General features: G+C 40.9%; 2 protein-coding genes across 2 annotated transcripts; one reads left to right on the forward strand and one right to left on the reverse strand.

Moving 5' to 3' along the window:
* Nucleotides 1-73: 73 nt before the first annotated feature.
* tpra (translocated promoter region a, nuclear basket protein) lies at nucleotides 74-20964 on the forward strand. The gene is made up of 51 exons (XM_056741220.1): nucleotides 74-281; nucleotides 728-832; nucleotides 913-968; nucleotides 1040-1136; nucleotides 1216-1319; nucleotides 1885-2049; nucleotides 2139-2231; nucleotides 2326-2406; nucleotides 2485-2572; nucleotides 2694-2834; nucleotides 3017-3111; nucleotides 3618-3815; nucleotides 3910-4017; nucleotides 4140-4360; nucleotides 4470-4630; nucleotides 4727-4854; nucleotides 5328-5476; nucleotides 6997-7159; nucleotides 7289-7423; nucleotides 7509-7649; nucleotides 8211-8382; nucleotides 8490-8662; nucleotides 8741-8893; nucleotides 8982-9098; nucleotides 9188-9391; nucleotides 9502-9692; nucleotides 9778-9925; nucleotides 10244-10381; nucleotides 10919-11050; nucleotides 11144-11274; nucleotides 12313-12523; nucleotides 12600-12746; nucleotides 13365-13563; nucleotides 14001-14197; nucleotides 14297-14370; nucleotides 14463-14653; nucleotides 14764-15012; nucleotides 15090-15238; nucleotides 16800-16877; nucleotides 16963-17148; nucleotides 17221-17358; nucleotides 17459-17546; nucleotides 18733-18932; nucleotides 19019-19090; nucleotides 19195-19286; nucleotides 19366-19475; nucleotides 19593-19691; nucleotides 19785-19944; nucleotides 20087-20196; nucleotides 20283-20369; nucleotides 20697-20964. Exons 1-51 carry the CDS (start codon nucleotides 113-115, stop codon nucleotides 20753-20755), a joined length of 7053 nt encoding a protein of 2350 aa, XP_056597198.1. The 5' UTR covers nucleotides 74-112; the 3' UTR covers nucleotides 20756-20964.
* prg4a (proteoglycan 4a) lies at nucleotides 20478-26023 on the reverse strand. The gene is made up of 14 exons (XM_056741246.1): nucleotides 25986-26023; nucleotides 25799-25908; nucleotides 25600-25716; nucleotides 24765-24878; nucleotides 23903-23956; nucleotides 23758-23820; nucleotides 23554-23676; nucleotides 23172-23411; nucleotides 22890-22976; nucleotides 22676-22815; nucleotides 21810-21966; nucleotides 21608-21715; nucleotides 21390-21518; nucleotides 20478-21114 (listed from the first exon to the last, which is right to left on the reverse strand). Exons 2-14 carry the CDS (start codon nucleotides 25869-25871, stop codon nucleotides 21008-21010), a joined length of 1512 nt encoding a protein of 503 aa, XP_056597224.1. The 5' UTR covers nucleotides 25872-25908; nucleotides 25986-26023; the 3' UTR covers nucleotides 20478-21007.
* Nucleotides 26024-26776: the final 753 nt, after the last annotated feature.

Here is a 26776-nt window from a genome sequence, read left to right on the forward strand (position 1 = left end):
CGTGAAGTCGAATAGCCTATTCTGATTGGGCAACCCGTCTTCAGTCGTGCTAGCGTTTACAATCGCACAGATATGATGTAACGGTAGTTAGCGGCTAGGCTAATGCTAACTGATGCAGTGTGCCGGAGACATGGCGGCACTTCTGCAGCAAGCTCTGGAGAGAAATGAAATTAGCAAACTGCCCAAAGCTGTCCAGAACAAACTTGAGAAGGTTCTCGGCGACCAGCAGACAGAAGTAGACTCGATAAACTCACACCACGAGAAATATAAAGCGGACTGTGGTAGGTAACAACAGGCAGGCCAGATCACTACGCAAAACGTTGTTAGAATATTGCCAAACTACAACGTGTTTTAAGCATTCTGGCCAAGTTAGTGTTAAGCCATAATTTTAATGAACAAGTTGTCGGGGAGTCGCTTAAAACATTAGTCTGCGTAGCATGAGCAAATTCACAAATGAGTTCATTTAAAGTTTTGCTGCTGATGTAGATTCTGGTTGACATTTACGAGTTTGTCATTATATAAACGTGTTTCTGAGTTATGTGAGGCTTTTAATGGGAAACTAACTTCTTAGTTGTCTGTTTTGCTGTCTATTTGTATCTGAAGTGTTCAGTTGCAGAGCTCTTAATACTGAGAATAACTGACCAGACATTATGCTTTCTAGTTGACATTTCGATGAATGGATTTTCAAAACCCCTTCCCTAGTTAAAATGTGTTTTTATACTTGCAGAGCAACAGTTCTTTAATCTCGAGAAGAAACTAGCCGAGAGTCAGGAGCAGTTTCTGTCCCAAAGTAAAGATTATAACTGTATTAAAGAGGAGAATGCCAGACTAAGTAAGTGCATTGTTTTATTTTGTTTGCATGTTATTATACTGCAGATTGTAATAACGCAGAGCTTGTGCTTTCTTTTAAAGCTGAGGAACTTAAGAAGTTAAAGGATATAGAGGAAGAGCAGGGTACAACACAGGAGGTAAGTGAACTTCACACTTTTAATAGATCAACGGTTAAAGATATAAATATTCCAATGCTTTCCAATTATAGAGTAATCCACCAAGGGCCAAATATGAAATCGAGGCAGAAAACAGAGAGCTGTCACGTTTGCTTGAAAAGAGATCTCAAGAAGTGGAAAATCTCAGTGGTATGAATTATTTAAGGCTCTGTTCAAAGATTCACACAAGTTTGATTTCAGTTTGATGACGTGATTGTTCATTTCACAGAGGATCTCAAAACACTCAATGACAAGCTTGCGGAGACCAACACAGTCAAGATGGAGCTCCAGTTTAAACTGGATGAACTTCAGTCATCTGAGGTTTCCATTCAGGTACTTAGTGACACCTTAGGGACCTCTAGAGTTATATATAGAGTATAGTTCACCCAAAAATGTAAATAATGACAGAATTTTCATTTTTGGGTGAACTGTCCCTTTAATGGGCTTTGCTTGGGTTGTTTTGTGATGAAAGTTTTAAGGTTATATCACAGCCTTCAATCGTTATTTCTTATTGGCATTAGTACAAGGGATTTTATTATTTTAGAGAGCATGTCATTGGACACATTCTGTGTAGTCCAAGTTGTGTCTCTTAGGTTTGAGTAAAAATCTAACGGTACTGCTTAGTGTGTTGACAAAATGTGTATATGCTCTCCTACTTTTAAGTCGCTTTGGAGAAAAGCATCTGCCAAATGAGGAAATGTAAATGTAAATATAAGACTGCAATGACCAATCAAAGCAAATAGCTATGGATTGAACTCTACAACTCATTTTGGTTTCATGAGATATTTAAGCGTGGTTTCTTAATGTCTCAATAATAGATGTAAACAATGAGTTCAAGTTGTTTGAATTTGATCAATTTGTTTTTAAAATGTTGTTGTTATCTATTGCTTCTCATCAGTATCGTGAAAGAAGAATGGAGCAAGAAAAGGAGCTTCTTCAGAACCAGAACACATGGCTGAATTCAGAGTTAAAGAGCAAGACGGATGAAGTGTATACACTATCTAGGGTGAAGGGGAAAGAAATCCTGGAGCTCAGGTGCTCTTTAGAGACCAAGACGGGAGAGGTTTGAGACCATTTTTGAGATTTGTAGCTCTATCAATAGCTCTATATTAGATCACACTAGTGCAATAAACATATTTTCATCACACTCAGGTGACCAGGCTTCAGGATCAAGTCAACACGTTCAAGAAAAGCAATGACAGCCTCCAGAAAAGTACTGAAGATCTGATGAACAAGCTCAAGGAGGTTCACCGTCATTCATATCAAGTTCATGATTGATTTAGCACTTAGCATTCAGTGGGTTCGAAATTTAATTTTCTTGTATCTCTTATCATATCAGGCTAAAGACCAGCAAACCTCCATGGAGGAGAAGTACCGCAATGAGCTGAATGTGAATCTTAAGCTCTGTAACCTGTACAAGGTCAGTATTGCAGGTTTTGGGCAGTCTTTAATGCTAGCATGTAAAACGATGAGTTAAATCCATTTTTTGTCTCCATAGGATGCTGCCGCAGACTCTGAAGCCAAGAATGCCGAGCTTAACAGAGCTGTAGAAGAGCTCAACAAACTGTTGAAGGAAGCAGTGAGCGGTCTGAACAACTATTTTGTCCAAAATTGATTTTAAGCATAAGAAACAAACATTCTCATCACTTTACTGTGATGGTTAAGGTGATTTGTGGTTTGATGGCAGTTCTGTAATTTTGTTGACAGCCAATAAACTCACAGAAAATAAGCTTTCAGAGCTGCAGGGCGGAAGGGAAAAAGCAGAGTCTGAGGTACAAGTGAAGCTCAGGAATCTGGAGAAAGAGCTGGAGAACTCTAATACAAGCCTGGCAGATTTTAAAAGAAAAGGTAATGTGAATAAAATCAGTTGCATGGGTTTTTCAGCAGGTTTGGTGTTTAGTGCAACATCTTTTCATGGTAATTTATTGTAACCTGATACGTTTTTAGTAAAAAAATGACTCAGAAATACATTCGATTGTTGAATCACTGTGCAACTTTTCATTCCGTATCCATGTTGTGTAATTCATAAGGTGTTCCAGCTTTCACAGAAGAAGAACTTACAAACCTGTCCCCAACTGCAGCTGCAGTAGCCAAGATTGTTAAGCCTGGTATGAAGCTTATGGAGGTATGAAAGAACTACTTTCTTAAAGGGATACTTCACCCAAAAATAAATTCTGTCATTTACTCACATTCGAGTTGTTCCTAATCTGTATAAATCTGTTCTATAAATCCAAATCTGTTTTGATGAACATGGAGAAAGATATTTGAAGAATGCTTATAACCAGACAGATTTTGCCCCACATTGACTACCATAGTATGAAAAAAAATACAATGGTAGTCAAACGTGCCCCAAAACTGTTTGCTGAGCTACATTTTTCAAAATGTCTTATTTTGTGTTGAACAGAACAAAAAATATATAGTAATTTTTCCTACTATGGGAGTCAACGGGGCGGGCAAGATCTGTTTGGTTATAAGCATTCTTCAAAATATCATATACAGATTTGGAACAACTCGAAGGTGAGTAAATGATGACAGAATTAGAGTTAACTTTATTCACATCTTTATCGACCGGACTCACATTGTTGAAAGTTAAAGTAGATTAATACAAGGAATACCTGTATTTGCTTCCAGCTGTATAACGCCTTAGTGGAGGCACAGGATCAGCTGCACCTACAGAAGCTGGAGAACAAGCGTTTGAATAAGATTCTAGATGAGATCGTCATGGAGGTGGAGACTAAGGCTCCCATCCTGAAACGCCAACGAGAGGAATACGAGAACATGCAGAAATCCATGAACAGCCTTTGTTCCAAACTGGAGCAAGCTATGAAGGTAAGTGCATACATAAGAGATGGCAAGAGCGATGTTGGCATAATGATGTAGGCGACAGACATTCATCTGCTATCTTGTCTGACTTGCATATCAGGAGGTCCATCGGCTGCAGAAAGAAACAGATGAAGCCAATAAGCGTGTGCTGGTGCTTGAGAGAGATAATCAGAGATCAGAGAGACAGTTAGAAGACATGTCTGAACAGGTGAGTCATATACCTCTAGGACCCAGAACCGTAAACACCTACTTCTAATGGGACAGAACTGAATGGGACAGTTTGGCATACATAGATCTTTCTGTTGTTTCTGCTTTCTTTGCATGGGTCAGGTGCGCGTGTTGCTGGTCGAGCTGGAGGAAGCTCGTGGTAATCAGGTGGTCCGTGAGGATGTGAACTCTGCGGTAAGCAGCAGCTCTGAGGTGCAGGGCTCACGGCAAGTGGCCTTCCGCAGCGTCCAGGAGCTTCAGCAGCAAAACCAAAACCTTCTGGCCCAGGTCAGAGACCAAGAAGAACAGAGAGAAAGAGAGCAGACGCAGGCTAAGACTGCCAGGTACTGTCTGAAGATTCACCCAGTTTACATTAATGTTACATTAGAAGAGGTGATATGTTCCTGACTCATGTATGAAGATCAGTAATATAATTGTTCTGTGCTCTCTCAGGCAAACTGAGTTCGAACAGAGTCTAGAGAAGGTTCAGAAGGAGCTGCAGCAGGTCAAGGAACAGATGAACCACCACAAGCAGCTGGCTGACTCTGCCGCTCGGCAAAGAGACATGTACCGCATCCTGCTGCAGACAGCTGGAGTGGAGCTTCCAGCACACGGTGAAAACTTAACCGTTACATGACGGAGCCTTGATTTTTTTAAGTTTCGATTGCTGTTAACTAGCATGTTACTTAGTTGCTGATGTCTGGATACAGGTTCAGTAAGTGGATCTCAGGCCTCAACTCCCATCAAACCAGGAGTCATGTCCACCAGATCTACACCACTGAGGGCTCCGGCTACAGAAACTGTTCAGGCAACACAGGCCAAAGCAGCGCTCAAACAGGTTTACACATACAGGAACATTCAAAGAAACAGTTCATCCCAAAAAATGAATCACTCAAGTTGTTCTAGATCTATATAAATGGCTTTGTTCTGATGAACACGGAGAAAGATATTTGGAAGAATGCTAAACAGTTCTTGGCCACCATTGGCTACCATAGTAGGAAAAAATGCTTTACACATTTCTTTGTTCTGTTTAACACAAAAGAAAATATTTTGAAGAATGTAGGAAAGCAAACAGTTCTGGGACACCTTTGATTACCATTGTCATTTTTCCTACTATGGTAGCCAGTGGTGTCCACAAACTGTTTGGTTACAAGCATTCTTCTGAATATCTTTCTCTGTGTTCATCAGAACAAAGGAATCTATACAGATTTTTGGTAAACTGTTCCTTTAACTACCTTTGCTCCTTTAAGCATTAAAGAGTTAAATCAACCAAATGGTTAAGTAGTCATTGTAAATGTTTTTCCTTCATAGATTAACGATGCATTCATGACATATAAAAAAGAAAAGGCAGAAAACGACAAACTTCTGAATGAACAGATCGAGAGGCTTCAGGGTCAAGGGTCAGACCTGCTCTCACAGAAGGCCAAACTTTCCTCTCAGCTAGAGTTTGCTTTCAAACGGTGAGCCAACCCTTACTGTATATCTCAGAAATATCTCAAATCCTGTGTTTTGATTTGTTTCACGCAGGTCATTTACAGGGTAATCTGCTGCCAGACATGCATTAAGTAAGGCATAATCCACTTCTAGCTGTGTGTTAAAGGGTTTTAATGCACAACTTTGAGGCCAGGAATCCCCCGATTAAAATCCTTTAACGCACAGCTAGCTGTGGATAATCCCATTTATACCATGGTCATTTGCCAAGTTAAAGCTTTTATTGATGTTTACAGTGTAATTTTAGATCAATGTAAAACTGACTTGAGCTACCCATGCGTTAAAAGGTTTTAATGCACACCTTCCAGCCAATCAGAATTGAGTATTCAAACAGACTATGGTATAAAGCAGGGGGTTTTCAATTAAAGTTTCAAGAGGTCGAGTCTTTATTTTTTCTTCCAAACGGGGTGACCAGACAACATGTTTTTCGAAAATAACTAATAATAAATATTTAATACATTTAGCCCACATGGATCTATTTATATAAAATATATAATATTTTATCAGGCCGTTTGTTTTATATTTTGACATCCACTTATCAAGTCTGATAATTAATATTGCTAAATAAATAAGATGCTGACAACACGCAGACAACAAATCTAATTTAAGAATTAAAATGCTCTCATAATATCCAGAAATCAAAGTTACTCACTAAATTAGCCTTTCCGTGCCATTCCTACCAGAACTACTTATATCTTTAAACAATTTCCCAATTAGAATGTGAACCTGCTTGTGAAAACCCAACAAAAGCCTTTTTACTGTTTTCTACACAAATTCATCCTACAGAAAGAATATTCTGTGAAAATCCTTTGACTGAATGATGCCATTTTAAAGAATGAGATTTTACTGAAATTAATGCTAGATTATGAGTCTTTATTCTGGGTGTTCACAGGTCACAAATGTTTACATGGTGGATCTGATCAATAATGCTAATTCTAAACGTAGATAAAAACGTTATGGTTCATAAAATATCACAAATCCGGTCGAAAGGTTGGAGACATAAAGTAAACCGTAAACCGACTGACAGATACAAATATTTTAAAATTGCTGCATTTTGTTTACTTTTGTGTGTCCATTTACCTGCTGCGCGTCTGCACTACTGTTGTTAAAAGTATCTGCTGTTTTTATGCTGCGTATCTTTGGCAGTAGGGTAGAAGCCTAGAACCACCCAATGGAATCCTTTAATGCACAGCTAGCGGTGGATTATCCCGCTTATACCACGGTAATTTGCCAAGTTAAAAAGTTAAAGTTGTTATTGTTATTTACAGTGTCATTTTGGATCATACAGGTCGGTTCATATCAAATGTTAATGAAACTGACCGGAACTACCTGTGCATTAAACGGTTTTAATGCACACCTCCTAGCCAATCAAAATCGAGTATTCAAACAGACCATGGTATAAAGTGAAGTTAAACTATGAAACATAACTGTTCCTGCCAGGCAACATCAATGCACTACACACGTACAATCCGTTGTGTTTATTTTGCAGGTACGAGATGCTTCAGGAGAATGTGAACGGCTTCAGACGGGAGATTGAAGCCCTGAGGGAGAAGAATCAGAAGATGACGGCCACTCATCAGAGACAGGAGGAGATCATTCACACAATGACCCAAGACCTGAGAGAAGCCAGTGAGAAGTTAGCCATGGCTGAGGTAAAAGCAAGTGTGAACAGACAGCAAGTTTTTGGTAAAATAATTGCTTATCTTATTTTTGACACAGGTGTATTTTGTTTGAGAACTGATGTTCTCTTGGTAAAAATGTAAATGTCTTATTTCTGCCAGTTACGTGTTGAGAACACCCGCAAGGAGCAAGACATCCTGAAGCAGGTGGAGAACAGATTGACCCGGGAGAAAGAGTCCATCCTGACTGAGCAGCGAAACCAGAACCTTCTGCTCTCCAATCTTAAATCCATTCAGGTGCAGCTAATGTGCATATGTCAACCACACTTTGTCAAAGCGCTTTTCATGCCCTTTCTTAAAAATGTTTTCATTCATGCTACAGTTGACTATGGAGCGCTCTGAGATGGAAACCAAGCACCGCTACACCAATCAAATCCAGCGTCTGGAGAAGGAGATCGTCCAGTTAAAGAAGAAAGTGGAGCAGGAGGTGGAAAAGAGACACACGTTGGAACGCAACCAAGATGTAAGAAGGAAATGTGCAATGTTGCAGTGATGTGGTTGTTTTTAATCCCAACACAATGTTTACACTAAGGAGATCTGTAATGTTTGGAGAGAGCTGCCTTTTTGTCGTCTTCATCTCAGTAGCGGTTGGCTTGCTGTCATTCTCAAAAGTAGAACTTTAGTGGAACTGCACCCAATTCATACATTTTTTTTAAGATGCAAATGCCATGTGACTAGCTACTCTGGAGCAACACAAAGATTGTCAATATTTTACATTTACATTTAGTCATTTGGCAGACGCTTATTACAGGGACAATCCCCCTGGAGCAACATGGAGTAAAGTGTCTTGCTCAAGGACACACTGGTGGTGGATGCTGGGATCGAACCAGCAACCTTTGATTTACCAGTTCAGTGGTTTAACCCACTAGACCACCATCTCATTTTGAAACACCACAGTAAAAACCCATGCTGATTCAGTATTTATGCAAGTTTATTTAAGTTTAGTCACTGTAAAAGCTTTAACAGTGTACGACAGGGCAAATTTCTCACTTATAGAGGTAATTTCTCTCACTATTTTGGCTAGGCTAAGCTCTTGGAAACGAAAAAGCAGTTGGAGACACAGACAACACTGCATCAGAAGTCTAAGGAACTGCTAAGATCTGCTGAACAGCAGGTCACCTCTCTCAGACAGCAACTGAACAACAACGATAACCAGAGCACAACTCCCAAACCACCTGTCAGAACGTTACCTAGAGGTAAGCATAAACTTGTTGGAGTAATATTGGTTTGGTGAAGAGCATGTTTTTCTTTAGGTTTCTTGTCTTTTGTACTGCATAAGATAATTTGATCCTGTTGTTTGCAGTTGCAGCCCCTGGCGTTCCTCAGCAGGAAGTGGATGAGCTTCGTGCACATTTACAACAGGCCGAGGACCAGAATTCTGACTTGAAGGAACGTCTGAAGAGCACCACCACCAGCGTAGAGCAGTACAGATCAATGGTGCTCAGCTTGGAGGAGTCTCTTAACAAAGAAAAACAGGTAATGATGCCCTGGAAATCGAGACATCAAACTGTTTTGTGTGTTCTCTTGTTATATATCATTTTTGTTTTCTTGCAGTTGGCTGAGCAGGCACGCTCCTCTATTGAAAGCCAGCTGAAGGCAGCGCAGGAGTTAAGCCAGCAGCTGGAAACCCGACTGGCAGAAGCAGAGAAAGAAAAACTGGAGATCCAGGAGGAGAAGATAAAATCTGTGGAGAGCATCGAAGATCGCGTATGAATCTCTGACATTACCTGTCGTGTCCCTGCCCATTCAGGTCAAAGTTCTAATGACTAAACCCTTTGCTTTGGCTCGGTGTCAGGTGAAGGAACTGAAGAGGAATGTGACGGATATGCAGACAGAGCTGCAGGATGCTCTACAAAGAGCCGCAGCAGCGGTGGCCCAAGAGCAGAAAGCTACGCTGGACAGCAAACTACAGGTAATAAGATCGGACTCAACGGTCCACACAAGAGAAACAGAAGATCTTTTGACTCTGTTAACTATAATTCGTTTTATTTCGGATCTCAGGCCAAGCTGGCCTCAGAGGCTCAGAATAAGTACGAGCGAGAGCTCATGCTCCATGCTGCGGATGTGGAAGCACTACAGGCCGCTAAGAAACAGGCACAGATGTCAATGCAGAATCTTAAGCAGCAGGAAGAGAGGGCTCAGAAGGCCACGGTTGAGCTGCGTCAGGGGCGTACTGACTGGGAGCTGAAGGAGAAGGGAATAAAGGTTAAAAAATTTAACTTTTGTACTATAAATAATAAGTATATTAAAAGATAGGTTAAAATGCTTATTATTAGAAACTTTTAATGCTTCTAATGTTACATTTTTATCCTCAGGAGGAGCTCTCTAAAGAGAAGAAAAGAGCCGAGGAGCTGCAGAAACAGAACACGATGCTTCACGAACAGATGGAAAACCTCAGCAGCAAGATTTCTGCCTCTGCCCAACAGGAGACGGGGAAAGAGAGCAGTCTGAACATCTCCATGAGCGTAGAGGGCAAGTCTCATGAGCAGATCCTGGAGATCCTCAGGTAAATATCCTCCTAGTTCTGCTGTAGCAAATAGTCTGTCTTGTATTTTGTAAGGCAGTTCACCGTGGCTTCCCGTTCCCCACAGGTTTGTTCGGCGGGAAAAAGAGATAGCCGAGACACGGATGGAGGTGGCGCAGGTGGAGGCGCTGCGCTATAAACAACGCATGGAGTACCTGGAGGGAGAGCTGAAGGAACTACAGGAGAGTCTGTCTGCAGAGAGAGAAAAACTACAGGTGGTTACTTGCATTTTAGGGCCAGTGTTATGCTTCCGTCACATGCTTTCAGGAATTCTATAGTTCCCACTTTATCCTGGAACAAAATTTATGAAACGGTGTCCTTTTAATGTTAACAGTAATGTTATTAAATACTTTTAAGATTCCTAAATCTAGACCATACATCTGTGTTCGTGGTGGGAAATATCCCACCTCTGAGGTGTCGTAAATGTACTGTCGAAATACTCGTGCAAACGGACCAATAATTCAAGACACATTTTAGGGGATTCTGATTAAGAATGGAAGAATATAAAATAAAATAAAATATTTTGTCTACAGGTTACTGCAAAGACCTTGGCACAGCAGGATGACATGATCAAGCGAATGGAGAGTATGAATGCTTTGACTGAGACCAACAAGATGCTGAAGAATGAGAAGAACAGGCTGGAGCATGAACTGCAGCAGATTCAGGCCAAGGCAAGAACTCAGGAGCACACTGTGTGATATTTCCATAAATAGCTGAAATTTTGAGATCATTTAAAAATTATTTTCAGTTTCTTAATTTACTATTTGTAGGTATGCGTTAGGTAAAATTAAGATTTTTTTTCATTCTGTGAACTACTAACAACATTCTCAATTTATTTCTATAAGCATTTATTTGCAGAAAATGAAAAATGGATAAACGGGGATGCTCTGCTGTATTTGAAGTCTGAAAAAATGCAAAGAAAACAAAATCATATTTATATTCTCTTAAGCAGTACAACAATAATATTTGTACACGTATTTAGGAAAAGTTCAAACATTCTTTTATATCTGATAACCTTGATTTCTATAACAGTTTCCATGTGTCTTGTCATGCTGTCAGTCTTTCACATTGCTGTTGGATGTCTTTGTCACTCTTGAGATTTGATCTTGTTAAATTCGACAGACACTGGACTGGAATGGCCAAAATACATATAGAAATGATCTCTTAAATGAATGTATGACCTTGGTTTTTGTGTGTCGTGGCTATAGTTGCGTAAACTGGAAGCAGACATCCAACCCCTTCAGGAATCTAACGCTGGGCTTAGTGAGAAGAATGGCTCGTTGGAGGTTGAGAAGAGACTCCTGGAGGAGGACGTCAGACGCTTGAAAACTCGCATGCAGGTCTCAGGATCTCCCTGCTTGTGCATGATTTTTAACTCCACTATATTTGATGTATGTGAAGTGTTAACTACTTGAATGACCATTGTCCTACAGCAACTGCTGAGCCAACAGAAGGACAGCGATCAAGAGGAAAGTAAGAAGCTACATTCTGAGAGGGAAACCCATCTTAAACGCATCCAGCAGCTCACTGAGGAGACTAGCAAACTGAAGAGTGAGGTGGCCAGGTCAGTTCAATCCTCTTTTAACACCTCCAACTGTAAGTGGGGAAAATAAGGGAAAGTGACTTAATTGTCAGATATGGTGACCCATACACGAATTGTGACCTGCATTTAACCCATCCATTTCAACACACGCACAGCAAGTCGTGAAAACATATATACTCGGAGCAGTGGGCAGATATCACTGCAGGGCCCGAGCAAGTGTGGGTAAGCTTGCTCAGGGGCACCTCAGCTGTTACCCACTGTCCCTGAGAATCGAACTGGCAACCTTCTGGTCATGAGTTCGACTCTCTAACCATTAGATTAGATTAGATTAGATTCAACTTTATTGTCATTACACATATACAAGTACAGTGTAACGAAATGTAGTTCAGGTATAACCAGAAGTGCAATTAGCAAGTGCAGGATATACAGTGTGAATAAATACAGAATACAATATTAGGAAAATACTATACAATGGGCATGTACTATGAAAATATGACAGTCGGTAGTACTATGAACAATATAGACGGAAGACTATATACTGTGAACATTAATGTACAGGTGGTTATGAACAGATAACAATATAGACTATACAATAGTGCAAGTGACTTGAGTGTGCATTAGTTACAGACATTAGCTATTAAAGTTACAGTGCAGTAGATGAGTTGATGCGGTCATTAAAGGTACAGTGCAGTACATGAGTTAATGCAGTTATTGAAGTTATAGTGCAATACATGAGTAGATGCAGTTATACATTTACAGTGCAGTAGATGAGTTAGTGCAGTTATTGAAGTTACAGTGCAGTAGATGAGTTAATGCGGTTATTAAGGTCACAGTGCAGTAGATGAGTTAATGCGGTTATTAAGGTCACAGTGCAGTAGATGAGTTAATGCAGTTATTGAAGTTATAGTGCAATACATGAGTAGATGCAGTGCAATACATGAGTTGATGCAGGCCACGACTGCCTAACTGTAAACAACTGCCTTTACGACTGGTTGTAAAACTCCTCTGTTTTGTATCTTAGCCGTTAAGAGAATTCTCAATTTTCTTGCTGTTAAACAGGAGCCAAGCTTCCATCAGCACAGCTCAAAGCCAGGTGCAGAACCTGCAGGACAACTTGGGGAAGATAACCACAGAAAGAGATAGTCTGAAGAAGGAGCTGGACGCCAAGACTGTAGACATTCAGGAGAAACTCAAAACTATCACGCAGGTCAAGAAGATCGGCCGTCGCTACAAAACTCAGTACGAAGAACTTAAAGAACAGCATGAGAAGGTACACCAGGACACATAACGTGTAAACTATCAAGTGATGCATGTACCACTGTCTCATACGTGTTTTCCTCTGATAGATGGTGGCAGAGGCTGCTGCTAAGCCAACAAAGGAGCAGGAAGACAGCCAGGCCTCCGTGCAAGAGATTCAGAACCTGAAGAGCTCACTGAGTCAGGCTCAGAGCAGAACCTCAGAGCTGGAAACACAGCTGGAAAACATGCAGAAGGTACTCCATTGAGGTTTAATGTGCTGCTTGGTTTTTCCTGTTTGACTGTGTTCCTGTGAACATCCATAAATATTGTGACATCAGGTAGTCATCCTCATATCTCAAAGCCTATACATATCTCTTTCTTCTAAGAAACACAAAAGAAGATTTTTTGTGTCCATGCAATAAATGTCAAAGATGGCAGGTGTTGTTTGGTAACCAACATTTCAAATATTTGCCTCACTGATCAAACTTACATGAGATGTCATTTAGGGCAGTGTTTCTCAACCGTGGGTACTCGGACCCCTAGTGGTCTGTGGCGTAATAGCAGGGGGTCCTTAGAACCCTTAAAAAAAATGTTATTATCTTTCATTCAGGGTTTGAAATTAAGGGGTCCATGAGGATGATTTGATATATGATGGGGTCCTGTACTCAATAAAGGTTGAGAACCACTGATTTAGGGTTGCTTATTAACTTTTGAGACTGTGATGTGTGAATTGAGTTTCTGTGGGCTTTTGTTGAATGAGCGGGTGTTTCCAAGTAGTGTTTGTTGTGTGTTGACGTTCTAAGTGATGAAATAAGCTGATCAGCACTGTTTATAAAATACTCATATAGTGATATTTGTTTGTAAATGAACAGACAGTCCAGGAGCGTGAAGCAGAGGCGAAGAGCCTCCAGGAGCAGCTGGCACAGATGCAGCCAGAGCACAAGCGCATGAGGGCGGAGCTACTAGAGAAGAGTAACCTGGAGGAGCAGCTACGGCAACAGATTGCAGATAAAGAGGAGAAGACCAAAAAAGCTTTCATGGGCGCCAAGCAGAAGATCAACCAGCTCAACAGTGAGTGGTATAAGTAAATGACCTAACCATAATGCTGTAATTCTGTCATCATTTACTCACACTTAAGGTGTTCCGATTTTGTATGCATTTCATTGTTCTGATAAACACAAAGAAAGATATTTGGAAAAATGCTTGTAACCAAACAGTTCTTGGCCACTATTGACTACCATAGTAGGAAAATTTGCTTTTGTGTTCAACAGACCAAAGAAATTTAAAAAGCAAATTTTCCTACCATGGTAGTCAATAGTGGTCAAGAACTGTTTGGTTACAAGCATTCTTCCAAATTTCTTTCTATGTGTTCATCAGAACAAAGACGTTTATACTGATTTTAAATCAACTCGGAGGTTGTAAATGACGACAGAATTTTTGGGTGAACTGTTCCTTTAAGAACTGCTGGGATGGTCTTGATAAGGCAGGTAAACAAGCATGTGTGTTAGATGCTAAAGAGCAGATTTCAAAGGAGAATGAGGAGCTGAAGCAGCAAAAAGAGGAGTTGGAGGTGAGGATGGGTGCGCTTAAGTCACAGTATGAAGGCCGACTGAGCCGACAGGAGAGGGAGCTGCGAGACCTCCGTGAGCAGCAGGAGAGACATGGCGACCAGAGAGATGAAGCTCAGGAGCCTGGTCAAAGCAAGGTAACCACACACACATCACCACACTGACTGATATATGACACTTGGGTATCTATGAAAATGTATCCAGACAGGAAAGTTTACGTCTAAATACTTTTGCAGGATCAGGAGGTTCAGAGGTCTTCAGAAACCCGACAGATCACTCTCAAACACACACCTACTACTGACAGAGGAAGGTAATAGAAGGAAGTCCATATAGAGCTGAAACTCGAGATGGTGTCTCCGTAGTTCCAGAAATCTTCAGTATTTTCCTTCTATCTGTAAACAGCGCCAGCACATCAGAGCCCCCCACAGCTAACATTAAGCCCACACCAGTCGCAAGTGCCCCCAGTAAACCCTCACCCATTGCAGGAAGCAAATCCACCCCCAGGGCAAGCATCCGTCCAATGGTAACGCCAGCTCCAGTGACCACTCCTACTGCCACCGTAATGCCCACCACGCAAGTTGAAACCCAGGAAGGTATGACTGAATGTTTCTTTGGCAATTATTTTGCTTAGATCTTTATAGTGGTGTGTTGTTTTTTAAGTTTGTTTTGTCAGTATAAGATTGTTAATGGTTTATCTCATCAGCCATTCAGTCCACTGAGGCACCAGTGGAGCACGTGACTGTCTTCGGAAGTGCCAGCGGCACAGTACGCTCAACCAGTCCTAACATCCAGACCATGCAGCCAATCCTCAGCCTGCAGCAGAATCAAGCCACCGCCTTTGTCCAGCCTACTCAACAGCAGACCAGTCAGGAGGCAACAGCTACTATTATGGAGGTGGTTCATAGCTCACAGATGGAGAGACCATCCACCTCCACTGCTGTCTTTGGCACAGGTACAATAAACACAATTTGTCTTTGAATTTTTTTGCTTTGTCGATGCAAGTCACTGAGTTTGTGAATGTTATGTCAGTGTCGGCCACAGGAGGCTCATCTGTGCCCAAGCGTGTGCGTGAGGAGGAGCAAGAGAGCTCCAGTGAGGTGACCGACACCACACAGGATGACCACACCCACCCCCCCATAACCAAGAAGCTGCGCATCATAAGACGTGTTTGTCTGGAGGTAAGCAGCGTATGTGTGTCGTCTTTTAAAATGTTGTTCTTACAGTAAAACTCTTAATGTACAGTCAGGTCCATAAATATTGGGACATCGACACAATTCTAACATTTTTGGCTCTATACACCACCACAATGGATTTCAAATGAAACAAACAAGATGTGCTTTAACTGCAGACCGTCAGCTTTAATTTGAGGGTATTTACATCCAAATCAGGTGAATGGTGTAGGAATTACAGCAGTTTGCATATGTGCCTCCCACTTGTTAAGGGACCAAAAGTAATGGGATAATTGGCTTCTCAGCTGTTCCATGGCCAGGTGTGTGTTATTCCCTCACTATCCCAATTACAATGAGCAGATAAAAGGTCCAGAGCTCATTTCAAGTGTGCAGTTTGCATTTGGACTCTGTTACTGTCAACTGTCAAAATGAGATCCAAAGAGCTGTCAATATCAGTGAAGCAAGCCATCATTAGGCTGAAAAAACTAAACAAACCAATCAGAGAGATAGCAAAAACATTAGGCGTGGCCAAAACAACCGTTTGGAACATTCTTAAAAAGAAGGAACGTGCCGGTGAGCTCAGCAACACCAAATTACCCGGAAGACCACGGAAAACAACTGTGGTGGATGACTGAAGAACTCTTTCCATGGTAAAGTAAACACCCTTCACAACAGTTGGCCAGATCAAGAACACTCTCCAAGAGGTAGGTGTATGTGGGTCAAAGTCAACAATCAAGAGAAGACTTCACCAGAGTGAATACAGAGGGTTCACCACAAGATGTAAACCAGTGGTGAGCCTCAAAAACAGGAAGGCCAGATTAGAGTTTGCCAAACGACATCTAAAAAAGGCTTCACAGTTCTGGAACAACATCCTATGGACAGATGAGACCAAGATCAACTTGTACCTGAGTGATGGGAAGGAAAGAGTATGGAGAAGGAAAGGAACTGCTCATGATCCTAAGCATACCACCTCATCAGTGAGGCATGGTGGTGGTGGTGTCATGGCGTGGGCATGTATGGCTGCCAGTGGAACTGGTTCTCTTGTATTTATTGATGATGTGACTGCTGACAAAAGCAGCAGGATGAATTCTGAAGTGTTTTGGGCAATATTATCTGCTCCTTTTCAGCCAAATGCTTCAGAACTCATTGGACGGTGCTTCACAGTGCAGATGGACAATGACCCAAAGCATACTGCAAAAGCAACCAAAGAGTTCTTGATGGGAAAGAAGTGGACTGTTATGCAATGGCCAAGTCAATCACCTGACTTAAATCCGATTGAGCATGCATTTCACTTGCTGAAGTCAAAACTGAAGGGAAAATGCCCCAAGAACAAGCAGGAACTGAAGACTGTTGCAGTAGAGGCCTGGCAGAGCATCACCAGGGATGAAACCCATGTAAAGCCAAGATGTAAATACCCTCAAATTAAAGCTGACGGTCTGCAGTTAAAGCACATCTTGTTCGTTTCATTTGAAATCCATTGTGGTGGTGTATAGAGCCAAAATGTTAGAATATTTATGGACCTGACTGTATTTAGGTTTTGGATTGATCCTCACGCAATGCTGTTTTGCAGGACGTTTCGGGTACAGAGGAGAGCAATGATGCTTTGGGTGACGCTTCAGACAGTCAGCAGATTCCAGATGCCAGTGAGGTACCAACTGTTTTCCCCCCCCGCTTAAGGTTCATTTTTTACGTTCCGGTAAGCGGATCTGATCTTGTCTGTTTATGCCCTACAGGGACCCTATCCTGTGATGGGAGAGGGAGATGATGAGTCTTTGTCTCAATCTGTCCCAATGGATCAGGTGAGCGAGTCTCAGATCAGTGGGCAGGACTCGTCTGAGGAGTACAAACATGAAGTCATTGTCATAGAGACAGACAGCGCCACTGATGAGGAAGAGGAGGAGCAGGAAGAGACGGCACAGGTCAGTGTGTGTGTTCTAGTCTGAGCAGCACCTGAGACTGCTGGTGGTATTAAACAATCATTATGCGTGCAGTATGGAGATGATGATGCTGAAAACGAGGAGGATGATGAAGAAGATGGCGATGGAGGGATGGCAGAAGGAGCAGAGGAGAGTAATGAAGGCAGCGGGAGCGGAGATGGCAATGAGGCCTATGAGGGGGATGAGGCAGAGGTAGCTGAGGGGATCCCTTTCTTCTGACTATGATGTTTGATTAGTTTCTGTTAAGTGTGCACTTTAGATGGATTGCTCATGCGTTATTATGTGTTTACAGGGCGGAGGGTCAGCGGATGCTGATGTCGACAATGAGGAAAGTCAAGAAGCATCTGATTGCGTCCAGAAACAGGCAGATTCTCAGAGTGGTAAAGCTAACACACAAATACATGGTTATTAATTGATGGGTTTCAAGCAAACACATAAACAAACATTAATGCGCATTCATGCTTTTGTCGTCCGATATTAACTTCCTTGTACATATCTGCAAGGAATAGAGTCCATGTAGATTATTTCAGAAAACATGCAAATGGAATAGTTTGCCTTAGGGTGACCACCTGTCCCGCTTTGCGTTGTACTGCACAGCATTTTCACCTCTCGTCCTGCACGTCGCATATTGAGAAAATATCCTACATTTCATCAATCTGTTGGTTTTTAGTTGTCACATTAAGAAATACATTCTTTAACCCGAAACACAAAGGAGACGCTTATTTGCGCCATTGTTTATTTAACTATTTAACAACGCTATGTCAAAACCAGCAACCCGGTGCGCACCAGTGTCCGACGAGCTCATACAAACTCAACTAGTTTTTTTAATGCCAGACATTTATCCAATGTATGAGAAAACGGCAGTGATTCAGTCATGGTGGCTGTGACTTATGTCAGTAGATTAGGCAGGCGATCTCACTAAGTAAAAACTCACTAAAACATTGTAAAAATGGCTTTGAAACCCTCAAAATGCATTTTAAAAGAGAAACTCTTTTTCTTTATTTGTTCGTTCTTTATTCCTTTAAAGATCTTCTCAAAAAGAGAAAAACTAAAGTGTACAACATGATAAAGAGAATGATCTGCGGCAAAAAATTTAATAGACAGTGAACCTTAAATTGAAATCGCCATTTAAATTGTTTTATGTTATATAACATTTTCTCTATGCCTTAATTATGTTGTAATTGCAATGGACTGAATAACAAAATATTTAGCCAAAAAAATATTTAATTCCGTTATTCCACAGTATTGAGCCTCCTTTTAATGGTGTCCCACACAAACGGATTACCTGACCCACATTTCCTTTGTTGGGTGTTGGTCACCCTAGTTTACCTTAAAAATGAAAATTCTGTTGTTATTTACATGCCCTCTTGTCTTTTCAAACCTGTATGACTTACTTTCTCCTGCAAACACAAAAGATGTTTTGAAGAACGTTGGTAACAAAACCCTTCGTCCCCATTGACTTGCATTGTATGGAAACAAAACCAATGCAAGTCAATGGGGACCAATGGCTTTTGGTTTTTATAGACGTGAATTTATTCATTAAAATATTTTTTCATCTGTTTATAGGTGAAACTATTGTCAGCACCCTGGAATCTTTTCCTGCTGCTGAGCCTGTGAGGGAGCACCAGCCACTTCCCAGCATCATCACCACAACCACCTCCTCCCTGGGAACTCGCCTGCCCCAGTCTCCACGCAGGCCGCATCACACCCCACCCCCACGCCTCAACATCCACCCAGTCCCTGAGCTTGGCCCCCCCATCATGCAGGTATAAAGAAAAAATCATGTCGATGACATATACCTGCATCAAAGAAGATAAAGTGACACTTAATTCATATGTATTCTGTCTTAAAGAGACAGTCAGTACAGAGCAGACGGCTCTCCATGAGTCGGGCACCCCAGCTGACACCTGGAATCGGAAGCATGGTGAGTTTTGTCCATGCAACCCTCCTGCACCACATGGCAATATAAACTAGTTTCATATTTAGGGCTTTAAAGTGGACTTGCATGGAGTCTTTCTGTTCCTACAGCAACATTTCTTTGATGACGACGACAGGATGGTTCCCAGCACTCCCACCCTTGTGGTTCCCCACCGCACGGACGGCTTCGCAGAGGCCATTCAGTGAGTACTTTTTACATTGTTTTCACAGCGTGGGAGGGGACGCGTCATTAAACCGCTTCATTAATGGATCTCATCTCAGTTCCCCTCAGGTGGCCGGCGTACCTCGCTTCCGTTTCGGCCCTCCTGAAGACATGATGCCCCAAGCTAGCTCGTCTCACTCTGACTTGAGCCATTTGGCCACACACGGAGGTGAGGAAAACACACCATTACAGTTTCTTTAAAGTATTAACTAGGAACAACTTGTGTTGGGGGAGAAATCATCATGAAAGAAATAAAATGGAAGTGACAATGTCTTCTAACCTGTAGGTTTGGGGATGTATGAGTGCCCTCTCTTCTTGCCTACCCATGATGAGGAGTCTGGAGGCAGGAGTGTGCCCACCACCCCTCTACAGGTTGCAGCTCCAGGTGAGCGCCTTCTCACTGTCTATTTGTTTGACATCTCAACTGCTGATCAAAGACCTGTCTGACTCCTCTACTTCCTTATTCATTCTTTCACAGTGACAGTATTTACAGAATGCCACCCGTCTGATGTGTCAGAGACAGCCTCCCAGTCCGTCCCCATGGTGACCACGTCCACTGGCGGTATGACAGCCCCAGGGGAAGCTGTTCCGGGAGACGACGGCGATGACGTCTTCGTAGCTGAGGCTGAGAGTGAAGGGTGGGCAGTTTTACTGTTCCTATTGCTCTAATATGGAATGATGGATTTGAACACACACATACAATTCACTATTAAGGCAATGGTTCACTGAAATAGGAAAGTTTAAATGCTTATATAATTTGTTTATGATCATTTTGTGCAGGGTGAGTAGTGAGGTGTGTCTGGAGAGCCAGTCGGAGATGGAATCTGCACAGCCAACTGATGATGCAAGTCTGCCCTCCACCAGCCAAGAGCCAACGTCCAGCTCTGCAGGTACACATACATTTAACTATCGTGCTTATTTCACACAAACATAACACTGTTGATCTTTTAAATCGCTGTTTTTCTTCTCTTTGTAGACACTAGTAGCACCAGTACAGGACAGGTCAAACCTGCAAGTCGGCTCATTCCCCAGCACCAGCTGCCCCGGAGGTTTATCAGAAGAGGTTAACAATGCAGACCCCCATCAATCACTCCACTTTCCCTACAGACACAATCCACTCGCCCGTTTATTCACACTCAAATCAGGAAATGATTTACCACCTCACATACAGTAACATAAAACATGTTTTTAATGAAGCAAAGGATATTTGGAATACATACACGCAAGCTTTTCTTTGTGTCAGGATATTACTCAATGAACAATCAATCATTTGTATATTTGGTAGAAGCTTGCTTTAAAAAGATGTATTGTTCATTTAAAGTGTACATTTTGACAGTTATCTGACCTATTGACACCCCTCTAATGCAAGTTTCTCAATCTTATCTTGCAGGTGTTGGTTTACCCCGTGGAAGTCGGGGTCGAGGATTCAATAGGGGCACTCCCATCTAAATCCACTTGACTTTACAGTGTCTGCCCAGCAGAAACACTTATCACAGATCCATAAAGAGCTCTACAGAGCAGCCAGAATCAGCCTAATGTTCTTTTACTTGTTTTTATTTCATGTATGAAGCTTTAAAGCAGTCAAATGTTTTTGTATTTTGTGAGTTATCGTCCTGACGCTATGTTCAATAGTTTTGCAAATAAATTGATAAATCTCTCTTGTTGTGTAGCTGGTGCTGTTGTGTGGTTAGTGTAAATGTTTCAGGGACATCTGAGAAAGCTTCTGATCTCGTTCTGCTGGGAGGAACTGCCGGCGGGAGCTGCCAAAGTTGGCAGATCACCACTGATCCTGATGTTGAAGATTTTAGCTGTATAACACAGAGATTCAGCATTACTCTACTATAATACTTAAATACATTTTCAGATTTTTTTATATAAAGGTGCAGTGTTCCATTAATGCTTCTAGTAAACCTAAATGTACACTAAACCAAAAATGTACTAAAAGAACATGTTCCTATAATTGCAAATAAAAAATGTGAGGTAAGATTAAAGTATACAGTAACAGTACTATAAATCGTGATTTCTCAGGGAAAAATATACAGGAAATGCTTTATCAATTGCGAGACAAAACGCAAGTACTTACGCCCAGAGAAAACAAGGTAATCGAAACCATCTGGCTTTCTGGAGTTGGGTATGGACATGGCTGAAGTCACAGGGGTGGGGAAACCCTTCCAGCTGAGGTTAATATTGATCTCTCCTGACAACTGGATTTCTGTCAAAAGAACCAAAGCTTGATCTTGCTAATATTCAAAATCAATTTAACTTAAAAAGTATCTCTACTCAAGCATTAATTCACGATACCTGCTTGTCTGACACGTCGGAGCTTGCCGTAGATTGAGTTTTTTCTACTCCTTGAAGAGCAGGTAGGTCCACTTCCAGGAGGATAAGCAAATTTCTGAGCCGTTCCTCCTGATTACAAAACGCACGCTTTAATGTTTCCGTTTGAGCAGTGATATGTACACATTGTACTACCATTACATATAGGATCAAGCGAAGTTGGCACCTTTCTTGAAGAAGTACACAATCTCAGGCCTCTTTCGAGTGGCTGGGATGGACAGCGCAGCAGTGATCTCTCCAGTGAGCCCACCAAAGCCCTTAAACACTGATTTGGGAGATTCAGGATCCATCACACCATTCTCGAAAACCCAGTATTCACCGCCCTTAAAAAAAAAGAGACCGAGTGCACACAAAAGAATTACAGACTCTTCAGTGTAGGGGACAATACTTACTATTAACTAGTTGTTATTAGTACGCCTGTTATTGGCATATTGGCTATTTATAAAGCACATACCCTACATTCCTAATCCTACCCAATACCTAAACCTAACAACTACCTTACTAACTATTAATAAGCAACAAATTAAGAGTTTATTTGGGGGGGGGGGGAGTCGTAGTTAATGGTATGTTAACAGCGAGAATTGATCCCTATACTGTGACCGGATTACAATTCTCATGTTACATCCATGATTTTCTTCTGCAGAACACAACAGAAGATATTTTGAAGAACTCTTGTAACCACACAACAATGAACCCCATTGTATACACACAAAAACCACTCAACGATTTCTCAAAACATATTGTGTTCCTAACACAGGTTTTTGATGACATGGGATAAATAAATGATGAGTTTTGATAATATTTATATTATGCCATGCATTTAACACAACATGAATGTGCGCTGTATTATTCAATTAAAACCCTATTCAAATAATTGATTTGCAACATACTTAAATAAAACATTTTGATTTGACTTCATACATAACATGGCAGTCCCATGTGAAACATTTATCTGATCCAGTTTTCCTTCGTTTTACATGACATTATATTTTGGTTTCATTCTTGTATGTTGTCATTTGTTGTTTTCAGTACCTTAATGATGTAAGTTTTTCCCTGGCAGTTGCAGCGTGTGAAGGCAGTGTCGATGGGGGACGGGACACCGAGCTCTTTAGTGATGCTACGAGCTGGACCAGCGCTTCTTGTCTTGGGATTCAGCAGCCAAAAGTGGTGACCTAAGATGCATCGCTTTGCTTAATATCAGTCGCAGTGTGAAACATTCCAGAAAATTGGAAAAGTGGATTTTAACCTTTGAAAACAATGATAGTGCCATTGAAGAGAGTTGCCAGTCCATCAACAGGAAGACTGCTGCAGATATCAGGGTTGGAATTTGCATCTTAAAAAAGCATAAACAAGTGAAGGTTAAGTTTAAAGCAATGTTAGTGACCAGTCATTTTATTCGTATGGTGCTTTTAACAATATCACAATATACATCATTTTAAAGCAACTCTACCACAGAACTGCATATATTACATATTGTAAATACAGTACTTACTGTCTGGGATGCACAAATTCAGAAGAGCTACGATACCTAATCCTGAAGGGGGGCTTGCTCCGATGGCCTGGGCGATGTCTTCAAGAGTGATGGGTATACCTGAACCAGGGGCAGGACCACTGGATGGCCCCTCACCTTGTCCAATGACAGAGAAAGAGACCTGGACAGGGATAGGTAAGGGTTGCCCAGAAGAAGGTCCTCCTGCCAGTCCTGGTCCAGGAGCTGGACCAGAACCAGGTTCTGGGAGAGGAAATCCAGAAGGGCTGAAGGGGATGACTATGAGAAGGATATATTTGGTTATACATGCCATCTAATAGCACTGGTGAGTATGTAAATCTGCAGAGTCATTCCCAATGCAAATTATTAAGTGAGTATGTTGTAATTAATTTGTAATTTAGTGTTTATTAAATGAGTTCACCTGGCAGGTCGGAGGGGGTCATGGGGGCATAGATGTTGGGGTCCTGTGCAACTGGAGCTCCACCGATGAGTGCCGGGCCCTCTGATGGAGCCATCAAATTCAGCCTGTCCAGAGCACCGGCCCCTAAAACAGAAAATCACGATTACACATGATGAACATACAGTAATATGTGTGCATCTACTGCCCCCTGCTGTCTGAACTTACCATCTCTCACGAGATCTGGGTTTTGAGATGCAAGACATGCAGCCATACATTGTTCAGTATAGTCTAAAGAAGAAAGCACAGCAGGTTTGAAGGAAAGAGATCACACAACAATTATGATAACAATCAATAGATGTTATATTAATACCGGTTGGTTTGTTTAACTTTGAGCTTCTTGAAGCTTGTAAGTTGAAGAAAGCGTCTGTGAAAAAACACATCAAAACTTAATACAATTAAAAACTGTATCTTATCAATCTACTACAGTTACATTTATTCATTTAGCAACTTATTTTACGTTAAGCGACTTACAAATAAGGTAAACAATGGAAACCATTTGTACAACATAAGGACAACAAAAAGCATAAGCACAGTCAAACTGGTCTCTTATAGCCTACCATAGTATACAAAGCTAAGATTTTTAAGGAAAGAAATAGTAGAAAAGAGATAGAAATCAGAACCAATTGATCAAGTGCTGTGTTTTCAGCCGATTCTTAAAGATGGCTACAGAATCTGCTGACATCGTAGCACCGGGCAGATCATTCCACAAATGTGACTATGGACGACAAAACCAGTCTTATGGGTCAATTTTTCGAAATTGAGAGTCTAACATCATCCAAAAGTTGAATAAACAAGCTTTCTATTGATGTATGGGTCGTAAGGATAGGACAATATCTGATGGAGATACAACCGTTTAAAACTCTGGTATCTGAGGGTGCTAAAACATCTAAATATTGAGAAATTCCCTTTGAAGTTGTTAAGCGCAGGCCATCCACTCACAAAAATAAAGTTTTGATATACTTACGGAAGGAAATATACTAAATATCTTCATGGACCATGATCCTACCTTAATATCCTAATAATATTTGGCATTAAAAGAAAAATCGATTATTTTGTATTTTGTATCCATATTTGCCTTTTACTAAAAATGTTCCCGTGCTACTTAAGACTGGTTTTGTGATCCAGGGTCACAAATGTGGATACTCTCCAAGTGAAAATAAGTTTTTTGTTACCACACTGTGCGTGGTAGTCAGAGCAGCAGGTGTTGTAAAGAACACAGTCTGAATCACAGTTACACTCTTTTCCACGAAGAAAAGTCTCTCCACACCGACCCCTGCACGAGTCACCTGTCCATCACAAAACACAACAGATTCATTACAGGAAAAACATCATACAACCAGTTCTGACACATATTTTTATTACTTTTTACAAAATATTCTTCATCTACAGAATATAATTTGTTTTAGAAAAATATTGTAATAATCCATTCAAATAAAAAATGACATTCGTTTGCACTGAAAAAAGGTGCTCCACGATGCCCTAGACAGAAAAATGATTGGCTTTGCGGTTCCATAAAAAACATTTGACATCCAAAGAACTTTATTTTTTTCACAAAAGGTTATTTGAAGTGGAAACGTTGTTATAGATTATATAATGATAAAAACAAATATTTTAAGTAGTTCTATGAGGAACCAGCATTTTTTCTTTTAGCCTTGCTGTGAGGAGCCTTTTGTAAGTACCAATTTTTTAAGTGTAAATTTGATTATTTATTTATTTTTATTGATTTATGTTTTGTTTAGGTTGATTTATTTTATTGTTATTATTTGTCTAGATAGTTACTGTACTTGCACTCATTATTTTACTTTAACTTGCTTCGTTGAGAAAACTAAGAAAAATCGACAGTGTCAAAACAGGTCAAATTAACAATCGCAGTGTAATTATAATCTACACTCTCAAAGTGGGAATTATATATACACTGTGAGTGTTAATTTGACCTTTTTTTAACACTGGTCATTTTGAAATGTGCATTAAGATTGAGAAGCCTTTAGATTTGTGTTGCGGGTTTACCGGTAGTGCAAACTTCCTCAAAGTCCTTACAGCACTCGCCGTGGACAAAGCAGTTGTAGTCGCAGTTACAGATCTGACCACGAGCAAACGGCTCGCCACATCTGCTCCTGCAGCTGCCTGCACATAACAATACACGCTTGCTTTAGGATTTAACCGAACATCACCAGAATCAAGAGAGAGACCAATAGATCCGACTCACCTTGAGCAGCACATAGTGGCAGAAGAACACAGACCAGTGCCACGAGAGATGAAACCAGAGTGGATTTAGTCATCTTAATACTCTTCAAAGTCAAGATTGATATATAAAACCTGTACCCAAGAAAGACTTGATTGCAAAACACTGAAGATTTATCATTTGAAGACAATTGGATAAGAGATGGACCTACCGAATAGAAGCGCCTTCTTTAACTCACCTTCTTCTGTTCTTTGGGAAGTTCGCTTCTTTTATATCATCCAGCAGCTGGATTTCTCCTGTTGGTCAGAAATTTGTTTAATTATGCACCGCAGCCCAATTAAAAGAGCGATGATGTAAAGCCTGGAGGATACCTCCTACTCACACACATTCATAATCCAGACTACACCAGCAACATGTTGACAGAAGAGTCAGTGACCTCTATTAACTTTTTTGGTTTTTAATGTTCCTCGTATATGAGAAATGGGATAAAATCATCTTTGACCACTTCATTATTTTTTATGGTTATTAAAATTTGGTCCAGTGGATCAGATTGCAGGACATGTCATGTGCGGTCAACTCAATGTCCAAGGAAACCAGTTTTAATCACAAAACAAAGACCATGCTGTGCCATGCAGATGGTGTTTGACCTTTCATGGAGAACTTTTTATTGATCAGTAGTTGCTCCTTCATAGTTCAGGAGACTTAATGGATCTCAGAGGTATCATTTAACAAATAAATCACACGTCTCCCTAAAATGTCCTTATAGGAAAACAGAAAAAAATTGTTGAAATTAAGTGTCTCAGTGAGCTACAAAATGTATTTGGAATACATGGCCCATCACTTGGATGAGGTCAATTTGATGAGAAATATTTGGCTTTAAAGTCCAGACTTTAGGATATAGGAAAATCTGAGCACAGTTTGAAACATTGTTGTGATCTGCTGAAACACTAGAGAAGACTTAGCTTACGTCACATGTAGACAAAGACTTTATTATCTTGATTT

The sequence above is a fragment of the Triplophysa dalaica genome, chromosome 3 (genome assembly GCF_015846415.1).
Source record: "Triplophysa dalaica isolate WHDGS20190420 chromosome 3, ASM1584641v1, whole genome shotgun sequence".
NCBI classification, from domain to species: Eukaryota; Metazoa; Chordata; class Actinopteri; order Cypriniformes; family Nemacheilidae; genus Triplophysa; species Triplophysa dalaica.